Consider the following 26,004-nt stretch of genomic DNA (forward strand, 5'->3'; position numbering starts at 1 on the left):
TAGGCTCTCATATGCTTGATTCTCCTCGAACAAACCATCTTAGCTCAAGCATATCAAGAAGCTCAAGAAGATGATTGAGTGGTCGAGATGAGATCATATGCCATCAGTATAAGAGGATACATGATAAGTCGAAATTTAGGTGGTTAACCTAGTTGATATGTAATTTCAAGACTTACGCAATAAAATTTATAATTAACCCAAATTCACTTATTACTAATGTAAATTGGTGATTAAGGGGTCGAACCACATAGAAGACTTAGTGATTACGATTGATTTTAAAGCAAAATAATAGTTGAGAAAGTGGATTAGGTGTAAAGAGTGTGAAAGAAGATATAATAACTGTTATATGATCGTTTAATTTAAATAATTTATATGTATAAATTATTAATCCTTACTCATAAGAATTATGAACTTATAACAGAGATTAGGATGGTATTAAAATCGTGGAATGAGGATAGGAATGAATGGATGTGATGAAGAAACCCTAATTAGGGGTTTCCTGTGAAAACCCTAATTAGGAATGGGTGGTATAAGCTATTAATCCCTACTCATTGGGTTTAATAACTTATTACAGAGAGTGAAGTGATATGAGAATGTGGAATGGATAGAAAGATGGGCGAAATTGAATAAAATTCCTAATCAAGTTTTTAGGACTTGCCTCTTCCTTTGGTTATGCTTCCAAGCATTAGTCTTCCTTCATGGACCCGTATATTGCGCCCGGTGCCTTGGTGTATTGCAACGGACATGAAGATAGATCAAGAGAGGGAAGAAACACACTTATGAAAGAAGAAAAACCCTAAATTGGCACTCCAAAGTTTTGTTTCAGAAGGGCCCCTAAAATGGAGAAAGACAAAAAGAGTACAAGAAGAGACTAATTTTGGGATCTATTTATAGGCTCAGCCATAGGTAATGGAAAGAGAAATAAGAGGTGGGTCTCCCCACAAATTTTCAGCCAAAACTACCCATGGGATCAACGGTTGTGGCCATTTGAATTTTGAGTATTTCTATCCATTCATTTGTTTGACTAGTTCCACTAGAGTCGGGAGCCACCAAAGCATGCCACATCATCCATCATCGTAGGGCGCAAAATTGACTTGTTCCACAAGAAAAGAGAGCCACCAGGTTGTTCCTCATCATCCCTCCTTAACGAGCCTCTATTTTGCCATTTTTTAACCTTAAAAAAAGACTTGGAAAATATCAAATATAATCCAAATAATTCTCTAAATTTCAAAATTAAATATCTCTTTATCTACAACTCCTTTTTGGAGTTGTAGATAAAGGGATATTTCACCATATTAATTCTTTTTAAATATACTATCCATTTAAATCATTATAAACATCAAAATATACTGAATTTCATGCCGAATTTAATGGACATATGTATTTTTGGTGAAATTACATAAAATTCATGATACCATGCATAAAATTAGCTTAATTATGATCTAAAATGCATGCAAAAAAAATGAATTATCATGCTTATTTGCATGTTATCAATACGCCTAAAGGACGATGATGAAATGAAGTCTTTTGATTAAGGTAACTGAATATTAGAGAACTATTTCTTCGACAATTTCCCAAATAAATTTGTACTAATTGAAATGACTAATTAGATGATATTTTATTACCTTATTTATAATTAATAAGCTATATTTGACAACAATTTACCCCATTGATAAATAACTCATAAGTAAATGTATTTTTATGAGAAACCTTAGTTAAAATTATCAAAACATCAATTAGTTTGGAAAATGTATAAAAATTACCTTATTTATGAGTATTTCAAAAATATATTAGATGATAAATTACATTATTTACAATGATAAACTTTTCGTGTTATTTGGAAAGTAACTTTGAAAACAAATCATCTCCTCTGTAGTTATTTTACAGTAAAATATTTATTTACAACAAATTACCATTTTAGAAATGGTTCCTCGTGAACTATATTTGATGCTAAATTCATTTATTTCTGCTTGAGGCTTCCATGCCTATAAAGTTGGAGAGAGATAATATGCGAATGATAGTTTAGCTAATGTATGGGCTACTAGACTTTATGTTAGACTTTTCATATTCTTTGATTTAACTCCTTATCTTGATAGGTTTATTTATGTTAGACTAATCACTTTCTTGTTAACACGTGATCGACGTGGTTAAAGAATGACATCCGATAAACTAAATTGGGGATAAAAGGTTGATACAACCTGTTACCCTTTTTCTCTTGAAAATATTAAATTAGCATGTATCTCAGAATAATGTCAGATAAGAAGTACTCTAATAAAAATAAATTACCATTCATTTCTGAAAGTACATTTTAGAATAAATGTCTTTATTTGTAAAAATTTTCATAACAGACTATGTTTGATATTCATTTGCCCTTTTCACAAATATCAAATCATGTTTACTTTTGAAATTAAAACCGTCATAATGAATCAATTTATCGCTACATACATATTTGTATCTTCACAAAACTTTTTTACTCTGATTTTTCGAGGAAAAAAAATGATAAATCATATAAATAACAACATATACAAATAGTTAGTTTTATAACAGTACAAGAATGTCTCATAAATTTTATTGTTCTGATACCACATTTGTTAACCGCTACTAATGATAAGTATCATTTCATTTGTACAGCTCTATATCATACTATTTTTATGTAATAACTTTACAATTTTATATTCTAATTCCCACCACAATAAATCAATAGATGAATTGACATTAATTTAACAAAACTTCCTAAGCATACACAGTTTTATTGATTCGTGTAGCGAAGGGGGAATTTTAATATTTCATACAACTTTATCCAGTATTTCTATAATATAAATAAAAAACGAAATAAAGGTATATTAAGGTATCATTTAATAAATTAAACCCATCCTCACCCTTGTCTACCGCAAATTTATTACAAGCGGAAGAGCTCTGAAAGTCTTCTTCCTCGTTTTGCCAATTGGAGTGCTCGTTCGCTTCTTCGTTCCCTGAATCTCGCGATTCTCCAATCGAGGGGCGTCGATCGGTAGATTCATCAAAAATCGAAGGAGAGGAGCGACGGGGAACATCATCAATTTCTGTAAGCATCAGAAGGCGGCTATGGCCGCAAGTTCTCCTCCTCCTCGTATTCCACCACGTCCCCAAGTTTCCTCCATCTTTTCTCCCGAAGATCTCTTTCAAGATCCCCCTCCGAGGCAACGTCTCTCTGCCGAGCAGCTCAGCCGCTGCTCTGAAGCTATCAAAGCGTTTAAGAAGAAAATGAGGTCTCCGGTCAAGTTGAGTCGTGAGTTCGAGACCCTGCAGGTACGGTGCAGAGTTTTTTGGCCTTCTCTGTGAATGATGATGTGGGATCTGTTACGCGACAAGATTTGAATTGTGTGGGGTCAGGGTTACGATTCCTCTCTTTTCCGAAGTTTCCCCATCATTTATTTTTTTATTTTTCACGTTTAGTTGCATTCGTTATAATTCTAGAGTTGGCTATGCTTTCTGCTGAAATTAAAATTCGATCGTCCCCCGGGAAATTTCCCCTTCATTGCAGTTTTTATTCTTTTTTTTCGCGGCAGTGATTCCGATTGTAGAGTTGGATATGATGCGTTAATGATGATATGATGCGTCGAGGATCATATTCTGCGGATTTTAAAATTTCATCTATCCGCAGGAAATGATGATACGTGGATATTACTCGAACTTCGAGAGCAATCCTGAAATTTCCCGCTAATTTTAATTTAATATTTATTTTGTTCGCCGTGTTCATTCTGATTCTGTAGTTGGCTATGTTGTGATCATGATAAATTTATGCTGAACTTTTCGTCGTTACCCAGGAAATAATGAAACATAGATATGACTAGAATTTCGTGATATTCCTGAAATTTTCCCCACAGCTGTTTTAAAATAAACAATTGCGGCGGATATCTGTTTCATTTCAGTTTGAGAGTCGGGTGTGTTCGATATATCTATTCCTGATAATATTCTGTTGAATCAAAATTTTCATCGTTCCCAGGATATGCGCATACGTGGATATGACTTGTTTAAAAGTTGCAATGCTGCGCTCCAAGGTGTCAATTCATTCAAGAATCGCTACACTGATGTCTTGCCTTGTAAGAATTCGACAAACCAAGTCACAATTAGATATATCGAGCTATAATTTTTAATGCTTAAACTCTATTCTGAGTACTTGAGAATTCAACCGTAATGAGCGTGAGTTTTTTTATATATTTTAAGTCGACAGCTGCAGAGTAATCCTCAAGCCAAATGAAAGCGAAGATGATTTCCCAAGCGATTACATCAATGCAAGTTTTATCAAGGTATAAGCCAAATGTATTAATTTCATGCAAATTTTGGGAATTGTTTCTATTTATTGACAAGAGAGTGTCATTCAACGCAGTCGACCCTTGATAATATTTCGTCCTTCATCGCAACGCAAGGTCCACTACGCAGCACTTCTGAAGATTTTTGGGAAATGGTGTTTCAGTACAGATGCCCAGTGATCGTGATGCTAACAATGGTTGATAATCCAAAGGTAAGTTCACTATGATTCCCTTTTGAAATGCATCCATGGTTCTCTAAAAGGCATTGGAATGTAATGGTAAAGATCCCAAATGGTCTCTAGTGGTACATTTTTTTTAATTTCATTTTTCTCTGACCATTACCGAGCTGATTTTTGTTCAAACAAAAATTACCGAGCTGATTTTATTGTCCTTAGAATTTTTCCCTTGTGATCTTTAGCCTATTCTTTTCGCTCATTACCAATTGAGTTGATTCTCCTTGCTACATAACATATTTAAATCAGTATTTGAAATCAATTGGTGATATCAATCTCGTTTCTTTTTTTTCTGGTCAAGATTTAGTCTTTCCTACATGAAGTATGATATGCTGGTTATGTTATGATGCATTCTAAACTCTAATGATAATTTGGTTGAATATTCATTATTTCTCTTTCATTGGAGAATATTTCGGCGAAATCTTTACAAAAAGATCTCTTACGATTCCCATATGGCAGATGACAAAAAAATGTGCCGATTACTTCCATTCCGAGAGCGGCATCAGAGAATTTGGAAATATAAGTGTTTCGACAAAATGTACCAAAACAACTCTTTCTTCGCTAGTTCTACGCGCCATGGAGGTGAAGTATAAAGATGTAAGCTCTGTTGATCTCTCAGTAACAGAGTTGGGATTTTATTTTAACCATTCTTAAACTTTATGATATCCTTGACTCGTACCAGTTAGATCGACCTCTGTTCATCTCTATAATATCCTAGACTGGACGAAGTGGAGAACTTAACTAATGTTATCACTGTGATTTTCATATTTTAATTGATTCTTCAGTCAGAGGAGCCGCCGCTGCCTGTTCTTCACATCCAGTACCCTGACTGGCCTGATCATGGCGTGCCTGAAGAGACATACTCTGTCAGAGACATTTTGAAGAGGTTGTACAATGTGTCGCCAGGACTTGGTCCAATTGTAGTCCACTGCAGGTTTGATCATCAGTCGACCCCAATATAGCCATTGGAATAATTTATCTTATGATATATACATCTCTCTCACCCTCAGTGCTGGCATTGGGAGAACCGGTACTTACTGTGCCATCCACCACACAGTTCAGAGGATTCTCGCCGGTGACATGTCCGCTTTGGACTTAGTCAGCACCATCGCCCACTTCAGAACCCAGCGACTCGGGATGGTCCAGACTATGGTACATCCTTTATCCCTCTCTATCTCTCTGTTGGTGTCGATGTCGATGTCGATCTCGATCTCCATCTCCATTTCCACCTCCATCTCTATCTCTATCTCTATCTCTATCTTTGTGTATATATCGCTCTGTCTCGATCTCTCTCAATCTCTATCTCAATCTCAATCTCAATCTATATCTATATGTATGTATGCATCTCTGTCTTTGCATATATCTATCTCTTTATCTATCTGTATATATATAGCTATATCTCTGTCTCTATTTCTATCTAGATCTCTACCTCAATCTCTCTATCTTTTTATATATCTAGATCCCTATCTCTATCTATCTCATCTATATCTCTCTATATATCTATATCTATATCTATCTCTATCTCTTTATATATCTTTCCCAATCTCTATTTATCTTTATTCTATCACGATCTTTACCTCAATATATATCTCTATCTCTACATTTTTTTGATGTGGTAGTTAGGTATCTCTATCTCTATCTTTATCTCTACCTGTACCTCAAATGTATATCTCTAACTCTATCTCTACAACTCTTTTTGATGTGTTAGTTGGGTTCAGAAGCTAACCATCCTCCGAATGGGTTGATACCATCATCTGCAGGAACAGTATTTCCTGTGCTACACCGCCATCGTGGACGAATTACAGGATCTCGTGTCGAGTTCCAAGTATTGACAAGCCAGGGGACCCATTTTCCACGTAAAATTTGGCTGATTCTTCCTCATCTCTCTCATCTTCTTCTGCCAAAAAATCTGGACCGTCCGATGGACGATCAGTCAACCGATGTTGGCCTGTTGACTCAGTCAGCACTACCGAGTGGGACCCACACGTAGAAAATAACTGAATTTAGGGAGGCGGGCCCCACGTAGGCGTGTGAACGACCGAGCCTTGGGGGCGCGTTTATTGGATAGGCTCTGGCCGCGGTAAATGTCTCGCGGGACAGCGTACGGCGCGTTTTAAGCGTCATCCAAATCCCCCCTACAGACGTGACGCCCTCTACGCTTATGCTGCTCCGCAGGTAAACCGGAGCCCGGGTCAACTATAAGGACCAGAGGTGGAGTTAGAACGATAGACATTGATCTTGACCACTTTCCCTAAAGTTTATGAAACTTATCACAAAAAATAATAATCTCTCTCTCTCTCTCTCTCTCTCTCTCTCCATCCTCTCTGCGTGTAGCTAGAACACTCGTTTGAATAGACACCGCGTTTGAATCCGTTCCTCGGAAACCAGTTCTGGAATCTGTGCTAGAGGAGCGCAAGTGGAAGCGCTCAGCAGCAGAGCGGTTTAATCTGGCCGCCGTCGATCTGAGGAGTATGTTCTGTCGATTTCGTGTTCGTCTGTTGTTCGTTTGATTGAAGAATTTCACTTTTTGTGCTTGCTTTCCGTTGCTTAGACATCGGATTTGTATTGTGTCTGCCGGAAAATCTTATGATCTTTGTTGTGGCTTCCTCCTGCGAATGGCAGGGCGATATACCGCTTCTTGAAGGTGAATCCCATGCGTGGATCGAGTCTCTGGCGGATTCTTTGTGTTATTTGAACCCCGGAGGACGTTCGAGTGGGGAAATCGACCTGATGAGATTATACTGATTTCGTTTTTTTTACATGGAAATTAGCGCATACGTCTTGTGTTAGCTTAGAGCTGTTGCGTCGATGGGTGGACTTTGCTCAAAAACTTCTGTCGTTGACAAATCGCCTAGTGAAAGTACTCTGCAGGCGAATGGCTACAGAAATTCTGATTCGCAGGTCCATCAGTCTCGTGTCCTCGGGAAGACACACGAAATTAGAAATCCCTCGAAAGTTGATGACAGTGTTGAGAAGTTAAGAGAACAGCCATTCTCATTTCCGGAAGAAGCTGCTCCCGTCCCGGAAAACGTCGTGGAAGATGCTGTACAACCGCAGCTGACAAGGGTTCAATCTCTTAAATCTGCTGCTAGCTCGAAGCCGATTGCTCCTATTAAAACTGGGGCGGCGAAAGTATGTCAACATCTTCTTTTTTTATTTTTTCTAAAGAATAAATCAGTGCCGGAAGAATGAATATTTGATGCCCAGATGTAGGAATAATTATCAACTAGTTGGAACTGAGAAAATGATCGACGTTGTTATTCTTGCATTCGGAAAATTTCAATGGCTTCCATTAGATTTTCTTTTGTTGGTCATAGTTTATTCTGAAAAAAGTTAGTCTGCAAGTCGAGTTAAAAGTCAGTAGGTGTCGAAAATTTGCATAAATATTTCCTGTCCATTTGAATGCTCATCTGGTCTTCCTCGGTGTGAAATGCTATGTCATATTATTTCCTATCTTTTATGTCTGTCCTCGGGTTCTAAACATAATATTGTTGGGGGCTGGTGAGATTTTTCTGTACGCAATGTAACTGGGACAGAGTTTATCGTTTAATAGTTTATCGTTGAGTTACCTTTTTTACACAAAATAAAAGATCCCGACCAATGACTGTTTCCCTTCTATCTATTTTCTTTGCACTACGAATTCCAATAGATACCCTATACTTGTCATCACTTCTCGGTAACATGATACTTCTTCAGAAGAAAAACTTCTCTGTAACATTATATCAGAAGGCGATGTATGTCTAAGGGATGTGGGATTGTGAACTTCAGAATGATGATTTAATGATCCTTTTGACACCAACCGTTCGCGTCACTTTCATTTTCTCTGAAACCATCGTTGGCAGCTGAATTTGGGGCAAAATATTTCTTCCATATAGCGCCAGGAATTATGAATCTGATGGTTGGTCTTGTCCTGATGATTCAAATTTCTGCACAGGTTTCAGAAGTTAGCTCAATCTTGGGAAGAGCAGGGACCGTTGGTCTTGGAAAGGCAGTGGAGGTGTTGGACACTCTTGGTAGCAGCATGACTAATTTAAATATGAGTGCCGGCTTTGTCTCAGGCATGTCAACAAAAAGTAACAAAATTTCAATATTAGCATTTGAGGTTGCAAACACAATTGTCAAGGGCTCCAGTCTGATGCAATCTCTTTCAAATGAGAACATTAAGCATTTAAAGGAGGTGGTGCTGCGCTCCGAAGGGGTTCAGCTCTTAATTTCCAAAGACATGAATGTTTTATTGAGGATTGCTGCCGGAGATAAAAGGTGCTCGACAGTCAAATGGATAATATCTAACGTCATTTAGTTTCAATGCTTATTGCCGTTTCTTTTAACCGATCTTACTTTGCTCTTTTTTCTGCTTCAAACTGTTAGGGACGAGCTGAAAGTTTTCTCTGGAGAAGTTGTTCGTTTTGGAAATCGTTGCAAAGATCCTCAGTGGCATAATTTGGATCGTTACTTTGAAAAGTAGATCTGTTGATCCTATTCTTTTCTTTAGATTTACACACCCATGCGTTCTGTATGAGTTAAAGTTTAGTGCGACGTTGATGTAGATTGGGATCAGAGATTACTCCTCAGAAGCAGTTGAAAGAAGATGCAATGACGATAATGCAGCAATTGATGACGATGGTTCAGCATACAGCCGTGAGTACTCTCGCGATTTTCTATATTTGCGATATATTAGTCAATTCTATGTGACGGATATTGCTTTGTCTCTGGATTCATGTTTTTGGATTATTTGGCGCATTGACGATGCATTTGTTGAATTTTATTTGCACTTTTGTCGATTGTCCTGCAGTCTTATCTGTCTTGAAATTCATTACGCATTTTTCTCAAAATAACTATTTTATCGCCTTTGGATCCAGTGTGAGGGGTTCGGAAGTCCTAATAACCCATAAAAACTATTACAATATTATAAACACTGGTACAATATTTTTGCCAAAAGAAGTCCCTTTGTCCCAAGAGAGAGAGTATTTTGTTCAAATACTTCGAAGTTCTCTCACGAAATTCTGGCATCTACACAATCTTTTAGCTGAGGGATCTTGCGTGTATTTTCACACTTTCTCCATGGAAGCAATATACGGATTCTGAATAGCAGTGATGTATAGTTAAAGAAATGAACGGTGATATATTGGTTCGCCAATGTTTTTTCTCTATAACAGTATCCGCATGCTTCTAAAACTTATGACCTTGGATGCTGATGATTTAGTCTCTTTATGCTCTCTTCTCCAGGAGTTATATCACGAGCTACATGCTCTGGACCGATTTGAGCAAGATTATAAGCGGAAACTTCATGAAGATAACTCCACTTCTACTCAAAGAGGTGATTTGAGGCTTTTAAACTTATTAGTTTTACTTAATGAATTATGCAAGTGGTTTTTTGGTTTATCTAATACTGAACTTGAATGAATTATGGCTGAATTATGTTTTATCTAAACATGTGACCCAAATGATAGATTGATTTGATACCGTACATTCTGGGATATTTTCACCCTGATTTAACCCTAGAAATAGTTGGATGGGCATGGTGGACCTTAGCACAGGCCGGCAAACTCTGACCGTGACATGAGTTGGCAAACAACTGGACCTAGGATTGAGCAGTGGTTAGTTAGGTTCGCCCATCGATGCTCGTATCTGGTATCCTAAAAATAAGACAGTACCGATAACTGTATTAATTATCAATAACTCGTATCCTTATGAACCAAGATGACAATGCCAATAATAATGTTGGTTGATTTGGTAGTTGATATCAGGATAAGGATACAATCTCTGCTCTATCTAGGGTTAGTTTAGTCAAGTTAGCACACTAGGGGCATTTTGGTTATCTGGCCTCTATTTATTTGCTTTAAATAGAGGTGCCCTTGTCCTCAGAGGGGACGCCATGAAGAATGAAGCTAGAGTCATCTGTATCCTCTCTCAATGTCTAAGTCCCCTCTCTCCCTTTACGATCCCTATCCCTCCTGATCATCTCTACCTCATCGTGTCTTCAGGCGGCTCATCCCCAGTCAATCCCTGCCTCATCCATTTGACCTTGCCTTGGATTATTCCCATTAATCCTCTCCAACCCTGGGAACACTTACACCTTATCGTGTAACCCCCTTCCTCGGTACGAAGCAACATCGAGGTTTGTATCAGATAACAGCATCAATTATCAGTTATCCATACTGATAAGAATACTGATGGCACAAGGCTACATCCAAAATGATATCAGATGCCGGTATCAACATTGGATATCCATTATCAAATAATGATATTCGTATAACAATTTGTCCTGATACGGGTTCATGCAGAGAATGGTATCCTACGCCATTATATGTCCCAATACCGTTATTTGTAATCGGTGTTGGGACCAGCAATGTGTTGGGACCAGAAAACCTTTGCGTCTAAACCATGGGCTGGGCCGTCAGCTGAAAATCAACCTGACTGCAGTTGAATCCCTGATAGGGCATGGTTTGGACAGGGGCTGGCCGTGGTTGGGTAATGGCAGGGCCTAGAATAGTGCGATTTGTGCGACTGGTGTGATGTGCAGCCGGTTCAAATTTTGAACCGAACGTTGCACAACCACGGGGAAACCGTTTCCCACATCTCGCAGGGCCCTGTGCGGTGCAAATGTGGGATCTTCTGTGATTTAAAAATAAGTAAATAAATAAATTACAGCCTTTCTTCTTCTCAAGTATCTCTGTCTCTCTCTTTCTTGCTCGCTCTACTCTCCCTCTCTCACTTGATCGTTCTTCTCTCACTCACTCTCTTTCTCGCTCCCTCATCTCTCCCTCTTTCTCTATTGTTCTTCTCTCTCTCACTCTCTTCTTCACTCCATCTTCTCTCCCCCTCTCTCTTGATCGTTCTTCTCTCATTCACTCTCTTTCTCGCTCCCTCTTCTCTCCCTCTTTCTCTATTGTTCTCTCTCTCTCATTCTATTCTTCACTCCATTTTCTCTCCCTCTCTCTCTGGATTGTTATTCTCTCTCTCACTCACTATCTTGCTCTTTCTTCTCTTTCTCTCTCTCTGGATCGTTATTCTGTCTCTCACTCACGTTCTTGCTCCCTCCTCTCTTTCTCTCTCTCACTCACTTTCTCGCTCCCTCTTCTTTTTGTCTCTCTCACTCACTTTCTTTCTCCCTCTTCTCTTTCTCTCTCTCACTGACTTTCTTGCTCCCTCTTCTCTTTCTCTCTCTCTGGATCGTTATTGTTAGTTAAGTGCTTATCCTCCTCTTGGGCCCTATTCTATAAGCCCTTTAGGAGCTCTTATTTCCTCTCTCTCATAGGGTATAAATACCCTAATGTAAGCCACTTACTTCCTTATGTCAATCTATCCTCTCATTTCTCAACCTCCATCGACCCTTCTTCTCCTCCAAACTCTCTAGGGTTTGTCATGGTATCAGAGCTCTAGGGCTCCTGATCTTCCCTCTCCTCTCTAGGGTTTTGACATCACCCTTTAGGGTTTGAGATCCCTTGATCTCACCCTCCCTCCCTCCTCACAGCCAGCCGCACAGCAGCAAGCCGCGCAGCAGCAAGCTGCCGCGCGACCAGCCCGTCGCACAGCAGCAAGCCGCCGCGCCGCCCGCGCAGCAGCCAGCACAGCCGCGCAGCAGCAAGCCGCGCGACCAGCCAGCTGCGCGACCAGCCAGCAGCGCAGCAGCCAGCCGCGCGACCAGCCAGCCGCGCGACCAGCCGCCGCGCACAGCCAGCCGCCGCGACCAGCCAGCAGCGCAGCAGCCAGCCGCGACCAGCCAGCCGCGCGACCAGCCGCCGCGCACAGCCAGCCGCGCGCTCAGCCAGCAGCGCGGCAGCCAGCGCGCGACCAGCCAGCGCGACCAGCCAGCCAGCGACCAGCCGCGCGCGACCAGCCAGCAGCGCAGCAGCCAGCCGCCGCGCGACCGCCAGCCGCGCACAGCCGCAAGCCGGCGCAGCAGCAAGCCGCCGCGCAGCCGCTCCGCAGCCAGCACAGCCGCAGCAGCCAGCCGCCGCCGCCAGCCGCCGCGCGACCAGCCCGCAGCGCAGCAGCCAGCCGCCGCCCCGCCAGCCGCGCAGCCCGCAGCGCAGTCAGCCGCGCAGCCAGCCGTGTAGCCAGCCGCACAGCCAGCCGCACAGCCAGCCGCACAGCCAGCCGCACAGCCAGCCGCGCAGCCAGCTGCACCGCCAGCCGCGCAGCCAGCCGCACAGCCAGCCGCGCAGCCAGCCGCACAGCCAGTCGCGCAGCCAGCCGCGCAGTCAGCCGCGCAGAGACCGACATAGAGACCATGCCTTACACAGAGACCGACTTTGCGGAGAAGCCGCTCTCCTACAAGATCACTCATCCGTTGCCTCTGGTCCCGGAATCAACTCTTCTCCGCGGCCCGAATCTTCTGCAGTGGTCTCGCTTCATCGAGACCACCCTCAAATCCCGTCAACTGTACAAGCACTGCACCGAGCATCCCTTGACCGCCGATCACCATCACTATGCGGCTTGGGACGCCGAGGAGCAGTTCATCCTTGGGTGGCTGTCCACGTTCACATTGGCCCCCGATTTCCGCGACCGCTTTCCCCATCAGAAAACGGTCAAAGGGTTTTGGGACCAAGCCACGAAATTTTGCGGGCGGGAGAATGATTGGTGGCGCATCTACGCCCTCGCTGCTCAAGCTTCCAACCTGAAACAGGGCTCTCTGTCGATCTCCGATTATGCTCTCGCACACAAGAAGGCGTGGGATGAAGTGGACCACTACCTGCCAACGGACGACCCCAAGTGCAAGACCTATCAGAACATGCTTATCCTGCGCATCATGGGGTTTTTCAACGGCCTAAACCGGGAATATGAGGCCATTCGTCGGGCCCTGCACAACAAAGATGGCCCTCCGGATCTCGAGACGTTGGTTCAGGAGCTCCAGGAGGAAGAGAGTCATCTCCTTCTCCATGGGACTCCCACCTCCGACCCGGCTGAGTCCTCTGCGCTTCTGGCAGCACCTGCTGCCGCTGCTGGGCAGTCCTCGGCCCTCTTACCGACTCCGGCAGCCGCTGCCCGCCCTGCAAAAACACCCGTCTGCACCTATTGCGGGAAGCCGGGCCACTGGAAAAACAAGTGCACTAAACGTCTCAACGACTGGCGAAAGAAGAAAGAGGCGGACAGCAAGGCCATGTTGGCCCAATCTGAATCTTCCCCGGCCCCGAGCACGTCTACCACGGCTCTGGACAGCATCCAAGCCGAGCTTGCCCGGCTCCGTGATCAGGTGGCAGCCATGCAGCCTTCTTCGACCGCCTACTTCGCACATTTGCGCGTCTCCCTCCCCTGCCGACACTTGGTATTGCGGCCATACGGCATCTCACTCGCCGGTCGTATCGGACACGACTTGGGTGCTTGACTCGGGGGCCACTGAGCACATGACCCCCCTCAACACTCGGTTCGTCTCCTACGTCCGGCATAGTGGTGCACGTACTGTTCTCACGGCGGGGGTGGACGACTACGCGTGGCTGGAATCGGGGCAGTCTATGTGGACGGCCTTGGTGTGGTCCGCAACGTCCTCCACGTTCCCGACCTGCGGGCTGTACTTCTGTCACCACAACGCCTTGTTGATGCCGTCCAGTGCTCATTTCATCTCCAACCTGACGGCATGTTTCTGTCTGACAAGGTCGGCCGGACTACACGGATTAGGCGGGAGAACGGGCTGCTGTTGCTGGATGATGGGGGACGGTCGCAGTGCTTCGCGGTGCACCGGACACTTCGGACGGGGGCCGAGCAGCGGTGGGGCCGACTCCTGATGACGCACCAGCGGCTGGGCCACCCGCCTTTTGCGACTCTTCACCGTCTTTCCCCTGAATTATGTTCTGGCTTGGACCTTAAGACCTTGGTGTGTGACGCTTGTCAGTTGGCGAAGCATCGCCGTTCTTCCTTCACTCCGTCCTCGGCTCACACATCTGTCCCGCTGTTCCGGGTGCATAGCGACGTGTGGGGACCTGCCCCGAAACCTAGCTTGAAAGGTCATCGGTACTTCCTTCTACTTGTGGACGAGGCAACTCGCTATACGTGGGTCTACCTCCTCACCGCGAAGTCGGAAGTTGCGCAGAATGTCCGTCATTTTTGTGCGATGGTGGCGACGCAGTTTGGTCGGGGTATCCAGCGGTTTCGCTCGGATAATGCCCGCGACTTCTTCAACAACGACCTCGACGCCTTCTTCGCCGACCGGGGGATCCTCCACGAATCTTCATGCCCTGCCACCCCGGAGCAGAACGGACTAGCCGAACGTCGCGCCGGCTATGTCACCTCGGACGCCGGACGCTCCTTATCGACGCCAAGGCCCCGTGGCCGTATTGGGGTGATGCCGTCCTGACGAGCACCCATCTCGTCAATCGCATTCCCACCCAGCTGTTGGCGTTCTCTACCCCCCTGGACCGGATGAGCGCGGCCTTCCCCGACACGTGCCTGCGGACGGGTCTCTTGCCACGGATATTCGGCTGCACGGCATATGTCCACGACACGTCTCCGGGCCGGACAAAGCTTGACGCTCGTGCTGTTCGGTGCGTCTTCGTTGGGTACTCCTCTCTTCAGAAGGGGTATCGGTGCTACCATCCGCCGTCTCGGCGATACTTCATCTCGGCAAATGTCACCTTTGCCGAGCATGAACCCTATTTTGGGGACCACTCTTCCTCATCCCGCCTCCCGTTGGATCGGCCCCTCGGCTCCCACTTGGGGCCCGTCCCTTTCTTGGAGCCCACCGCTCCGCATCTTCTTCCTCATTCCATGATCCTCTCCCTTTGATTCTTCTCCGTCGGTGACCCCGAGGGCCTTTGGACGTGCTGTCCTCCCCATCTTTGCTTCCCGCCATCCGGCATGCTCCTCCTCTTCCTCCTTCCTCCGATCAGTCCTCTCGAGTCATCCTCCTCGCTTCCCGTTCGCCTCCTCCCTTGATGACCCTTTCCTTCCCTCCCATGACGCGTCTTCTTCCCTGCTCCGTTATCTGATTCTCCCGTGAGGTTTCGTCCTCCTCCCGAGGACTCCCCCCCCCCCACTGCTTCCGCTCATCTTCCATTGGCCGAGCCATCCTCAACCTCTCTCGACGATGACGACCAGTTGGGATGGCCCATTGCCCTCCGGAAAGGGGTTCGTCAGTGCACTCAGACGCCCCGTTATCCTCTTTCGCATCTTCTTTCCTCCGACCGGCCGAGTCCGCCCTACCGGCTGTTTCTTGCTCTCGCATCGAGTCGGATCCATCCTCGCCGCTAGCCGATGCTATCGCTTCTCCTCATTGGAAAGCGGCGATGGACGAGAGATGCAGTCCCTACTCGAAACCGCACTTGGAACATCGCCCTCCCTCTTGGCAAGCGGGCGGTGGATTGCAAGTGGTCCACACCAAGAAGCATCATGCGGATGGCACCCTTGAGCGCTACAAGTCTCGACTTGTGGCTCGCGGGTTCACCCAATCTTACGGAGTGGACTACTTCGAGACGTTCTCCCCTGTGGCGAAGATGGAGACCGTTCGCCTCCTCCTGGCCATCGCGGCTCACTTCCGGTGGGCTATCCGACAGTTCGACGTCAAGAACGCCTTCTTGCATGGCGACTTGACGGAGGAGGTGTACATGCAGCAGCCCCCGGGTTACTCTCTCGGCCCCCCTGGCCACGTCTGCCGACTGCGGAAGTCCCTTTATGGACTAAAGCAGTCTCCGCGCATGTGGTTCGGCTGGTTCTCCGCTGTTCTGAAAGCCGAAGGGTACACTCAGAGCAACGGAGATGCCACTTTGTTCTTCCGCCACCGTCCGACCGGGATCTCCATCCTTGCTGTGTAGGTCGACGACATCCCCATCACGCCATCAAATGCTGCCCAACCTGTCCGTCTTAGCACCCCCCTGGCCAAGGAATTTGAGATCAAGGCCCTTGGCCTTCTCCGATATTTCCTCGGCCTTGAGGTGGCGTACTCCTCACGGGGCCTCTTTGTTTCACAGCAGAAGTACGCCGTCGACTTGCTGACTTTGACAGGGATGACCGGGTGTGCGCCCGTGAGCACTCCTATCGACCCCAACGTCAAGTTGGGCAAGGGCGAGGACTCTCCTTTGACGAATGCTCACCGCTATCAGCAGTTGGTGGGCAAACTCCTCTACCTGACTCACACTCGGCCCGACATTGCATTTGCGGTCAACCTGCTCAGTCAGTTCATGCACTCACCGAGGGAGATCCACAGTCAAGCCGCCCACCGGGTACTTTCGTATCTCAAGGGCTGCCCGGCAAGGGACTCCTCTTCCTCATAGCTCGGACAAGACGGTGAAGGTGTACACCGATGCCGATTTTGCTGGCTCCGTTGTGGATTGTCGGTCTACCACGGGGTACTGCACGTTCGTTCTTGGCAGCCTCGTCAGCTGGAAAAGTAGCAAGCAGGACAAGGTGTCCCGCTCCAGTGCCGAGGCCGAATTTCGTGCTCTTGCTGATGGGGCAGCCGAGGGACAGTGGATCCACAACATCCTCGCCGATCTTCACGTGAAGTATGTGGGACCAATCCACTTCTTCTGTGACAACAAATCCACTATCGCCTTAGCCAAGAACCCCGGACAGCAAGGGCGCATCAAGCACATGGAGCGCAACCGCTATTTCTTCAAGGAACGTATGGACGAGGGGCTCTTCGACCTCGAATACGTCTCCTCTGCTGACCAGGCAGCGGATGTCCTCACCAAGGGACTGTCCCGGCCGCTGCTTCAACGTGCTGTATCCAAGCTCAATATGGACGACATCCATACTTCGCTTGCGGGGGGGTGTTAGTTAAGTGCTTATCCTCCTCTTGGGCCCTATTCTATAAGCCCTTTAGGAGCTCTTATTTCCTCTCTCTCATAGGGTATAAATACCCTAATGTAAGCCACTTACTTCCTTATGTCAATCTATCCTCTCATTTCTCAACCTCCATCGACCCTTCTTCTCCTCCAAACTCTCTAGGGTTTGTCAGTTATTCTGTCTCTCACTCACTTTCTCGCTCCCTCTTCTTTTTGTCTCTCTCACTCACTTTCTTTCTCCCTCTTCTCTTTCTCTCTCTCACTGATTTTCTTTCTCCCTCTTCTCTTTCTCTCTCTCTGGATTGTTATTCTCTCTCTCACTCACTTTCTTGCTCCCTCTTCTCTTTCTCTCTCTCTCACTCACTTTCTTGCTCCCTCTTCTCTTCTTTCTCTCTCTCGATTGTTATTCTCTTTCTCACTCACTTTCTTTCTCCCTCTTCTCTTTCTCTCTCTCTCTCGATCGTTATTCTCTTTCTCACTCACTTTCTTGCTCCCTCTTCTCTTTCTCTTTCTCTTAATCGTTATTCTCTCTCTCACTCACTTTCTTGTTCCCTCTTCTCTCTCTCTCTCGATCGTTATTCTCTCTCTCACTCTCTTTCTCGCTTCCTCTTCCCTCCCTCTCTCTCTTGCTCCATCTTCTCTCTCTTTGTCTCTCTCTTTCTTCCTCGCTCTTCTCTCCCTCTCTCTCTTGATCGTTCTTCTCTCTCTCACTCTATTTCTCTCTTCCTCTTCTCTCTCTCTCACTCTCTTGCTCTTCTCTCCCTCTCTCTCACTTGTTTGCTCTTCTCTCTCTCTTTCGCTTGCTCTTTTCTCCCTCTCTCTCTCTCTCGCTTGTTCTTCTCTCCCTCTCTCTCTCTCTCTCTTTCTTGCTTGCTCTTCTCTCCCTCTCTCCCTCTCTTTCTTGCTTGCTCTTCTCTCCCTCTCTCCCTCTCTTTCTCGCTTGCTCTTCTCTCCCTCTCTCTCTCTCTCTCTCTCTCTCTCGCTTGCTCGTCTCCCTCTTTCTCTCTCTCGCTCTTCTACCCCCCCTCCCCTTCTCCCACTAGTAGACATGGTTGTTCTGTTTTGTTCATTTTAAACAAACTTTGTTCTGTTCGTTTTTATAAAAAAAAACGAACAAAATTCGCACATTCGCACAAATTGGCACAAAACTAGAACAAAATTCACACAAAGTGAACAAAAGAACCTCACACAGGTCTGTGCGATGTTCTGTTTGAATTCGTTTTTGTTCTGTTCGTAAAACCAAACAGAACGAACAACTCGTACAAAAAGAACAGAACGACCATGTCTAGTCACTAGTTCGCTCTTCTCTCCCTCTCTCTCTTTCGCTTGCTCTTCTCTCCCTCTCTCCCTCTCTCTCTCGCTTGCTCTTCTCTCCCTCTCTCCCTCTCTCTCTTGCTTGCTCTTCTCCCTCTTCCTCTCGCTCGCTCTTCTACCCCCTCCCCCCCCCCTTCTCTCACTAGTTCGCTCTTCTCTCCCTCTCTCTCTCACTCTCACTCGCTCTTCTCTCCCTTACTCACTTTTCTCTCCCTCTCTATCCCTCTCACTCACTCACTCTTCTCTCCCTCTCCCTCTCAATCGATCGTACTTCTCTTCCTCTCTCTCTCTCTCTCAATTCCTTGCTTGTTTCCCCTTATGCTTTATCTCGCTCGTTCCTCACCCTTGATCTCTATCAAGCTCTCTCTTGCTCGTTCATCTCCTCTCCTCTCTCTCTCTCTTTCTCAATCACTCCTCTCTCTCTCTTTCTCTCGACGGCTCTTCTCTCTCTTGATCACTCTTCTCTCTCTATCTCTAGCACTCTTCTCTCTCTCTGGCGATGCCTCTTCTCTCTTTCTCTTGATCACACTTCTCTTCCCCTCTCTCTTTCTCTCGACTGCTCTTCTCTACTTCTCTCTCTATATTGGTTGCTTCTCTCTGTTTCTTGCTCGTCTCTCCCTCTCTCCCTCTCTCTCTCTCGCACTTACTCTCTCTCTACTTTGTGTGATGTGCAGTTCAAGTTTCCGCACAAATCCGCAAACACCTTTCACGGGGGGTTTGATGTGACCTAATTTCACACACGTGGTGCAAAACTTCCCACCGCATCGCACACCCTTATCTAGCGGGCCCTCTCTGGTCAGGTCATAGCTGGATGCCACAGTTCAGCTATGGTCCACCCATAGTCCAGCCACAGCCCAAACCAGGGTCCAGCTGTGGTCCAACCCAATGCTGGGCTTACAAGGATGTGTCAGGGCCTACCAGGCCCGTCCAACATGCTTGAGGGCAAGCTGATGCCAACAACGGAAGTAATGATACAACCCATCAAAAAAAGAGAATGGAATAGTAATTTCAGGAACCATATCTCATTTATCCTATTGGCGATCGTTATATCTCTCTAATGCGAGGAAAAATTCTGGTCTTGGGTAGAATAGCTGGCTACAGGAGAATGAGCTTAATCAACCTGAAGCATAGTTTCGACTTTTGTATGGCAGAAGTCATTTCAAGATAGATAGGGTTCCTTACCTTCTTATTAATGTTCGTGTGTCACTCGATATGTATGAGCAGATGTAGTTTTATTTTTTGTTAAAAGGCCTCTGTCTTATCTTATTTTCTCATTTGTAGGTGAAAATCTTCAAATACTAAGGCAGGAGTTGAAGAGCCAAAAGAAACACGTAAAAAATTTGAAGAGAAAATCTCTCTGGTCGAAGAACTTAGAAGAGGTATGTTTTCACGTCCTGCATATTGGCTGAGATGAGAGAGTCAGTAATTTATGGACCTTTTTCATTCGGTATACTTGGGATCAACGTTTAGGAAGTGCTTCCAGACGATGGCTTTCTAATTCCCTTTCTACTTGAAATTTTAATCTAGAGTGAAAACTTTGGTACAAAGGCGAATATGAAATCATGGAAAAATTAGCCTTTTTGTCTGTAGTGGAATATTTACTTAAAAGAGCCTAATGCAGATCATGGAGAAATTCGTAGACATTGTCCACTTTTTGCATCTGGAGATTAATGAAGCATTTGGATGTTCTGGTAAGATTTTAAACTTTCTTTTAGCTTTTCTAATGGATCGATTTTCTTGTTCTGCCACAGTTTGGTTCGTTTTCCAGAATTTTTAATGGGTGAAAGATCTCTTAAATATTCTGCGGATCATAAAATTCTTAGATGTGCTTTTATTTCTTGCATGTCATAGATTAAAATGTAAAAACCGGGGTTTCATACTGTCTCTGAAATAGCTTCAGGGTTTCTCATTGTCTGCTGGGTTACTCCTCGCTGAGCCTCCTTACGTCTGAGAGGTCGAGCACCTCCAGCTGCATGTCGAAAACCTAGAAGAAAAACTTGTACATTCATTAAGGTGGAAGAACCACCTTACAAATGGTACATTATGGGCCCTCTTAATGGGTTCAATGAGTGAGCTGTGTGGATCTTTCTAAGTTAAACCCACAGCTCTACAGGGTAAAAGAGGCAATAAAGCTCAATATAGTAACTCCCAAGCTGGCGCTCATGAACGTGGCTTAAGCGTTATTGTTTATTTTCTTTCACGAAATATCAAAATCTTATTTCCAATATTGTTTTATTGATGTAGATGGCGACAATCCTCCAAGTGGTTCTTTTGCTAATCATCCGAGGTTGGGCCCAGCAGGCCTTGCATTGCATTATGCCAATATTATAAGTCAGATTGACACGCTAGTAAGTTTCGACTTCTTCAATTTGAATGGAACTCGTTATCACTTCAGTTTTGTCATCACTTTGTGTCTAGATTATTATGATCTAGAAGGTTCAGATCCTAAATCTATTATGATTTAGAAGAGTTGTTTTCCTGCATATTAGATGGAGAAGTTTGATGGATTTTCACGAAGTTCGCAGAGTAATATCTTATTTCGAGGCAGAATACGATATTATGAAAGTAATTTATTAATTTACGAGAGTGACTACCTAAATAAAATAAAAGAGTGAGGCATCTGTAAACAAACCCGCTCCTAAGAATGTGACTGGTATTTATTTTTCTATTTGAATGGACTACCATTTTTCTACTTTATAATTCTAAAGTAAATGTTAAATTTCTGCAGGTGTCGAGATCAAGTTCCATTCCGCCAAACACGCGGGACACGCTCTACCAAGGACTACCCCCATCTATTAAATCAGCTATACGTTCTAGGTTGCAGTCTTTCCGGATGAAGGAAGAGGTTGGACTTTTTCAACCCATCAGTCAGCCTCCATTTACCCTCTCTCCTCGTTGACCGCGGCTTACTCCTATTCCTTGATTTTCACGTTTAGCTCACCGTTGCAAAAATAAAGGACGAGATGGAGAAGACCCTTAGATGGCTCGTTCCCATTGCCACCAATACCACCAAGTACAACCTACCATCCCTTAAACAATCGAAGAAATTTTGCCTGGGAAAAATCTCCGTCTTCTGACTCTTTTTCAAATTCTCTTTCCAGAGCACACCATGGATTCGGCTGGGTGGGTGAGTGGGCAAACACAGGGTAAGTCCTCTTGCGCACAGTCCTTAAACCCTAAACCCTGAACCCTAAACAGCATTCTGCTTTTGTCCCAGGTCGGAGCTGAGCCGGAAGCAAGGCGGGCACAGCGAGCTGTGTCGGATTGAGACGTTGCACCATGCAGAGAAGAACAAGACAGAAAGCTACATTCTTGACCTGGTGGTGTGGTTGCATCATCTGGTCAGCCGGTCAAGGCCAGGCCACGGGATCAGGTCCCCGATCAAGTCGCCTGTCCGTTCACCCATCTCACCTTCGCAGAGCAAAGCTGCCATTCCCTCGCCGTCTCTCAGCCCAGAGGATGAGGAAATGCTGAGGGAGGTCTGCCATCGTGCGCCGACACTGGTGATAAGCAAGAGCCAGGAATTCCGGACTGCTAGGCTGAGCAAGCACAACAGGCTGAGCAAGAGCATCGGCCATGCTCCCGATTCCGGAGAGCCCGACAGCCTCGGCTCATCGCCGCTCGAGAGGCCTTCCACACTCCCAGTCATCAACTTTGACTTGGACCGGGACAAGGCCCTGGATGTGATAGACAGATTGGATGGCTGAGATCATCCGTGATGGTGTAAAGAAGGGAGGATTTTTATCAGATGAGGGCTGCCACTTGGGATTGTACACTGTACAGGGTTGCTCAATAATGGTCATTCTTGACCTGCTTGCGGTATGTCTCTTTCTCCATCTTTGAAGAAAATTTCCCTTTTTTTTACTTATTTTCTGTTCAACAAAACGAGAAAAGAGGATGATTTGAATGTTATCATCTCGGAGGCCTCTCCAGGGCCACCCATCCGAACTTGCCCTTTCTGAAGTCGCTCAGAACCCGAAAGGCGCCCTGATTTGAATCACCATTAAACAGCTGGAGAGACAGCTTATCTATGAACCTGGCAGGTAGAAAAAACAAGGGGAAAAAAATCAGCGGCTGAGGAGGCTCAGATCTAGGACTTGATTGATATCTTACGGTTTGCCAGCGATGACTTCGGGATCTATCTTGTACCGGTTGTAGAGGGGCCCCGGACCTGCGATATGGGATAAACATAGAAAGAGAAAAAAAAAAGTCATTCTCTGGGTTGAGTTTTAGATATTTTGATTTAAAGGGTATAAATGGTTGGACACATACCTACTGAAGGTAGCTTAACCAGCAACTGAACTAGAATGGCGGCGACATCGGCAACATCGTAAGACCTCTCCCCGATGTCGTCGCAGATGGCTAGTTTGATTGCAGCCGTCTGATCACTGATCCTCATGGGCAGTATTCCAGGAGAGTCCAACAGCTCCAGATCTTTCCCAAAGCGGACCCACCTAAGCCAAACCCAAATATTCTTGATAAAAGAATTCCATTTTTTCAATCAGTAAGAAGTATATTGGAAGAACTGAAGCCGCATACTTTAACTCCCTTGTGACCCCCGGTCTGGGCGCTGCAGGGCACATTCTGCGCTTCAGCAAGCGGTTGACTAGAGAAGATTTCCCAACATTTGGATATCCAACTATGCCGGCACGGACCTGAATGTAGAGAATATGTATATGCATTGGGCAATTTATTTCATCATCGAAATTCTGCTGAAATGCAGTCATCCAGCGTCGATAATGTTACTAAACTCTCTATGTCGATTCGATATTTTTTCAAAGAGCACCACCTTACAAGTGGGTAACATGTATACGGTAATCTAACAGATTATCGCATAATTCATTAAGATTTGACGTATTGACCTTATCCTATTAAGTGAATCCTTTTGACCTCAAGTACAATTTCATTGGTTGAGATACTTTAACTTTATTTGCCATTACATTTAGTTGTGAACAAACAAGCTTTACTTGAAAAGTCCGTTTAGTTTTTCAAAGTAATAATGCCCAGAAACTTACAGGACGAGGAAGGAGTCCCTTTTCCCTGCGTCTGACGTTCACGCTAGCAGCTAATTCTTTAGCGAGCCGTCCTAGCTTCAAGGTGCCCTTCAGTCAAATAAGAGGAGACTTACATCAGCTACAAGACCATGATTTTAGGGAAAAGTAGCAAAGAGATATGCATATATATCCAGTACCGCTCCAAGCTGCCCATTTGAAAATATGACTTTGATGTTCTGCTTTGAAAAATATGTGGCCCATGCATTCCTATCCACGGTGGAAATCATATCCTCCCGGTTCAAGACCAAGATCCTTTTCCGATTTCCTAGCCATGCATCCATCTGTTTCATCAAGTTTCTAAATGGGTGGGTCGTTCCGGAAGAAATAGAGATAGATAGATAGATAGATAGATAGATAGATAGAGAGAGAGATAGAGAGAGAGAAACAGAAAAAGCCAGAAAGAGATTGAGATAGAGAGAGAGATACAAATATAAAAAACCAGATAGAGGTAGAGAGAGATAGATATAGAAAAAGTCAGATAGAGATAGAAAAAGCGATAGAAAAAGCGAGATAGAGATAGAGAGATAGAGAAAGCCAGATAGGGATAGAGAGAGATAGAGATAGAGAGAGATAGAGATAGAGAGAGATAGAGATAGAGAGAGATATAGATAGAAAGATAGAGATAGAGAGAGAGATAACCTGAGGATGAGATGTGGACAAAGGGATTCTGGCATCACGAACTTCTATGACCACATCCATCAACTTGAGCTGCCCCTTCAGTTCCTTTTCTGTCTTCGCAATATGACCTGGGTACCACTTCAGGAGGAAAAAGAGTAGACCCAGAATAAGAAATAAGAAATATTTCGAAATTAGTCTGGGTGAAAAATACTATTAATACATCAGTGAAAGGTTAGTTCAAATAAATTAAAGTATCTTTCACTTCTTTACAAGGTTCCCAGAAAAGGAAGCAAAAAATACATGACATGGGTTTCTTAAAAACTTGACCTCAGAGTACAAGAGAAAGTACCGAAAAACTATTTAAACTATAACTTGGACTGGAATCGTTTATTAAATATAATAAATAAATTAAAATATCTATAAAAAGCTTTTATTCAAGAGACCAAGTTTTTGCAGCTAGAAGAAAATTTTAATCTGCTTTAGAGATCAAAATAATAAATACCTGCACTGGCCGCAAGGGTTTTGTCCAATAGTAGAGGTCGGAGTCTAGTTGAGACCAGAAATCTTCTTCTACCAAAACGTTGCCCGGGGCACTGATAAGGTTGATTCTTTCTCGTTGGTCCCAGCCAATAGACATGCCCCCAGCGACCTGCATGAATCGTTTTCAACTTCTCAACTATTCATCCGTTTTCTCGGTTAATTAATCACATTCGGAGAAAAGGATTCCAATTGTGACGGCGATCCAATCATAGTTCTCTCGATTGAGCTCTTTCTCTAATCAAGTGGACAGGAAATTATAAGAAAAAAGTAGTTTTTCTGTCTGTCTTTTACGAAATCAGACGATATTATTTAAAGACGGGAAAAACTCCTATGAAAGTGGATAAAGCTCAATCAGGCAAATGTTCTATGAAACGGTCGTCAGTTCTCAACTCAATTAACCAATAAATTCTAAGAAAAATCAGTTTTGACTGCTGGTTCCAATGAAATCGGACTATATTATTTAAAGACGGGAAACAATCTTAGGAAAGCGGATAAGGCTCGATCCGGTAACATTTCGATTAAACGATCGCCAGTTTCAATTAGGCAAAAAATTCCTAGACAAATCAGTTTTCGCATCCGTTTGCTACGAAATCAATCAGTATTGTTTAGATACAAGAAACAATCCTACGAAGGCGGATAAAGCTCAATCAGGCAAATTTCGATGAGACAATCGCCAGTTTAAATTCTCCACTAAATTTGGCAAGAAATTCTTGGAAAAATCAGTTTTCGCGTCTGTTTTCTACGAAAATCAATCAATATTACTTGAAGACGGGAAAAAAGAAGCTCACGGCGTTTGCTGCCGGACTGGCTCGCAGATTTGTCCTCGTGAGAAACCTCGAACCAGAAGCGAGACCAGGGACCAAGACAGAGCCGCGAGAGCAGATTGAATGGGAAGGCTGGGCCGGAAACGACGCCATGGCAGGGCCACTTCTTCGTTTGAGTAGATGCTCGCTCTTCTCTCCGGCTGGGGTCACCGCCTTCTCATCGCTTCCCAACAACAGTTGATTCTTTTCGCGCTAAGTACAAGAGGGATGTGACCTCAAGCCTGTTCAGGCCCATTAACGGCCCATTAACGGCCCATTAACGTCCCATTACTAGAGTTCAACATGTTCTGATGACGATAACCCCGTGACCATACTGGAACGGATGCTGAACCTAATATCAGGAACGGGCTATCCGATATCCGTCTTTACTGGTCTCCAGATATCAGATGACAATATCGGATATGGGTTGC

General features: G+C 44.7%; 3 protein-coding genes across 3 annotated transcripts; 2 read left to right on the forward strand and 1 right to left on the reverse strand.

Moving 5' to 3' along the window:
• The first annotated feature begins 2,884 nt into the window (after positions 1–2,884).
• Positions 2,885–6,406, forward strand: PTP1 (protein tyrosine phosphatase 1). Its single transcript, XM_078577787.1, has 8 exons — positions 2,885–3,288; positions 3,986–4,082; positions 4,207–4,289; positions 4,370–4,504; positions 4,985–5,122; positions 5,311–5,459; positions 5,536–5,677; positions 6,286–6,406. Exons 1-8 carry the CDS (start codon positions 3,085–3,087, stop codon positions 6,355–6,357), a joined length of 1,020 nt encoding a protein of 339 aa, XP_078433913.1. The 5' UTR covers positions 2,885–3,084; the 3' UTR covers positions 6,358–6,406.
• A 340-nt stretch (positions 6,407–6,746) lies between these two features.
• On the forward strand, positions 6,747–22,380 carry LOC144705207 (Ikzf5 (DUF668)). The gene is made up of 13 exons (XM_078577785.1): positions 6,747–6,994; positions 7,148–7,657; positions 8,460–8,785; positions 8,894–8,986; positions 9,073–9,163; positions 9,752–9,842; positions 19,840–19,937; positions 20,180–20,249; positions 20,803–20,906; positions 21,287–21,403; positions 21,495–21,571; positions 21,660–21,704; positions 21,776–22,380. The coding sequence occupies exons 2-13, from the start codon at positions 7,334–7,336 to the stop codon at positions 22,263–22,265; spliced, it is 1,926 nt and encodes a 641-aa protein (XP_078433911.1). The 5' UTR covers positions 6,747–6,994; positions 7,148–7,333; the 3' UTR covers positions 22,266–22,380.
• Positions 22,381–22,396: 16 nt separating this feature from the next.
• On the reverse strand, positions 22,397–25,775 carry EMB3129 (GTP-binding family protein). Its single transcript, XM_078577786.1, has 9 exons — positions 25,559–25,775; positions 24,733–24,879; positions 24,252–24,368; positions 23,750–23,893; positions 23,574–23,660; positions 23,098–23,213; positions 22,831–23,012; positions 22,672–22,729; positions 22,397–22,594 (listed from the first exon to the last, which is right to left on the reverse strand). Exons 1-9 carry the CDS (start codon positions 25,685–25,687, stop codon positions 22,471–22,473), a joined length of 1,104 nt encoding a protein of 367 aa, XP_078433912.1. The 5' UTR covers positions 25,688–25,775; the 3' UTR covers positions 22,397–22,470.
• Between the last annotated feature and the right edge of the window lie 229 nt (positions 25,776–26,004).

The sequence above is a fragment of the Wolffia australiana genome, chromosome 7 (assembly GCF_029677425.1).
Source record: "Wolffia australiana isolate 7733 chromosome 7, ASM2967742v1".
NCBI classification, from domain to species: Eukaryota; Viridiplantae; Streptophyta; class Magnoliopsida; order Alismatales; family Araceae; genus Wolffia; species Wolffia australiana.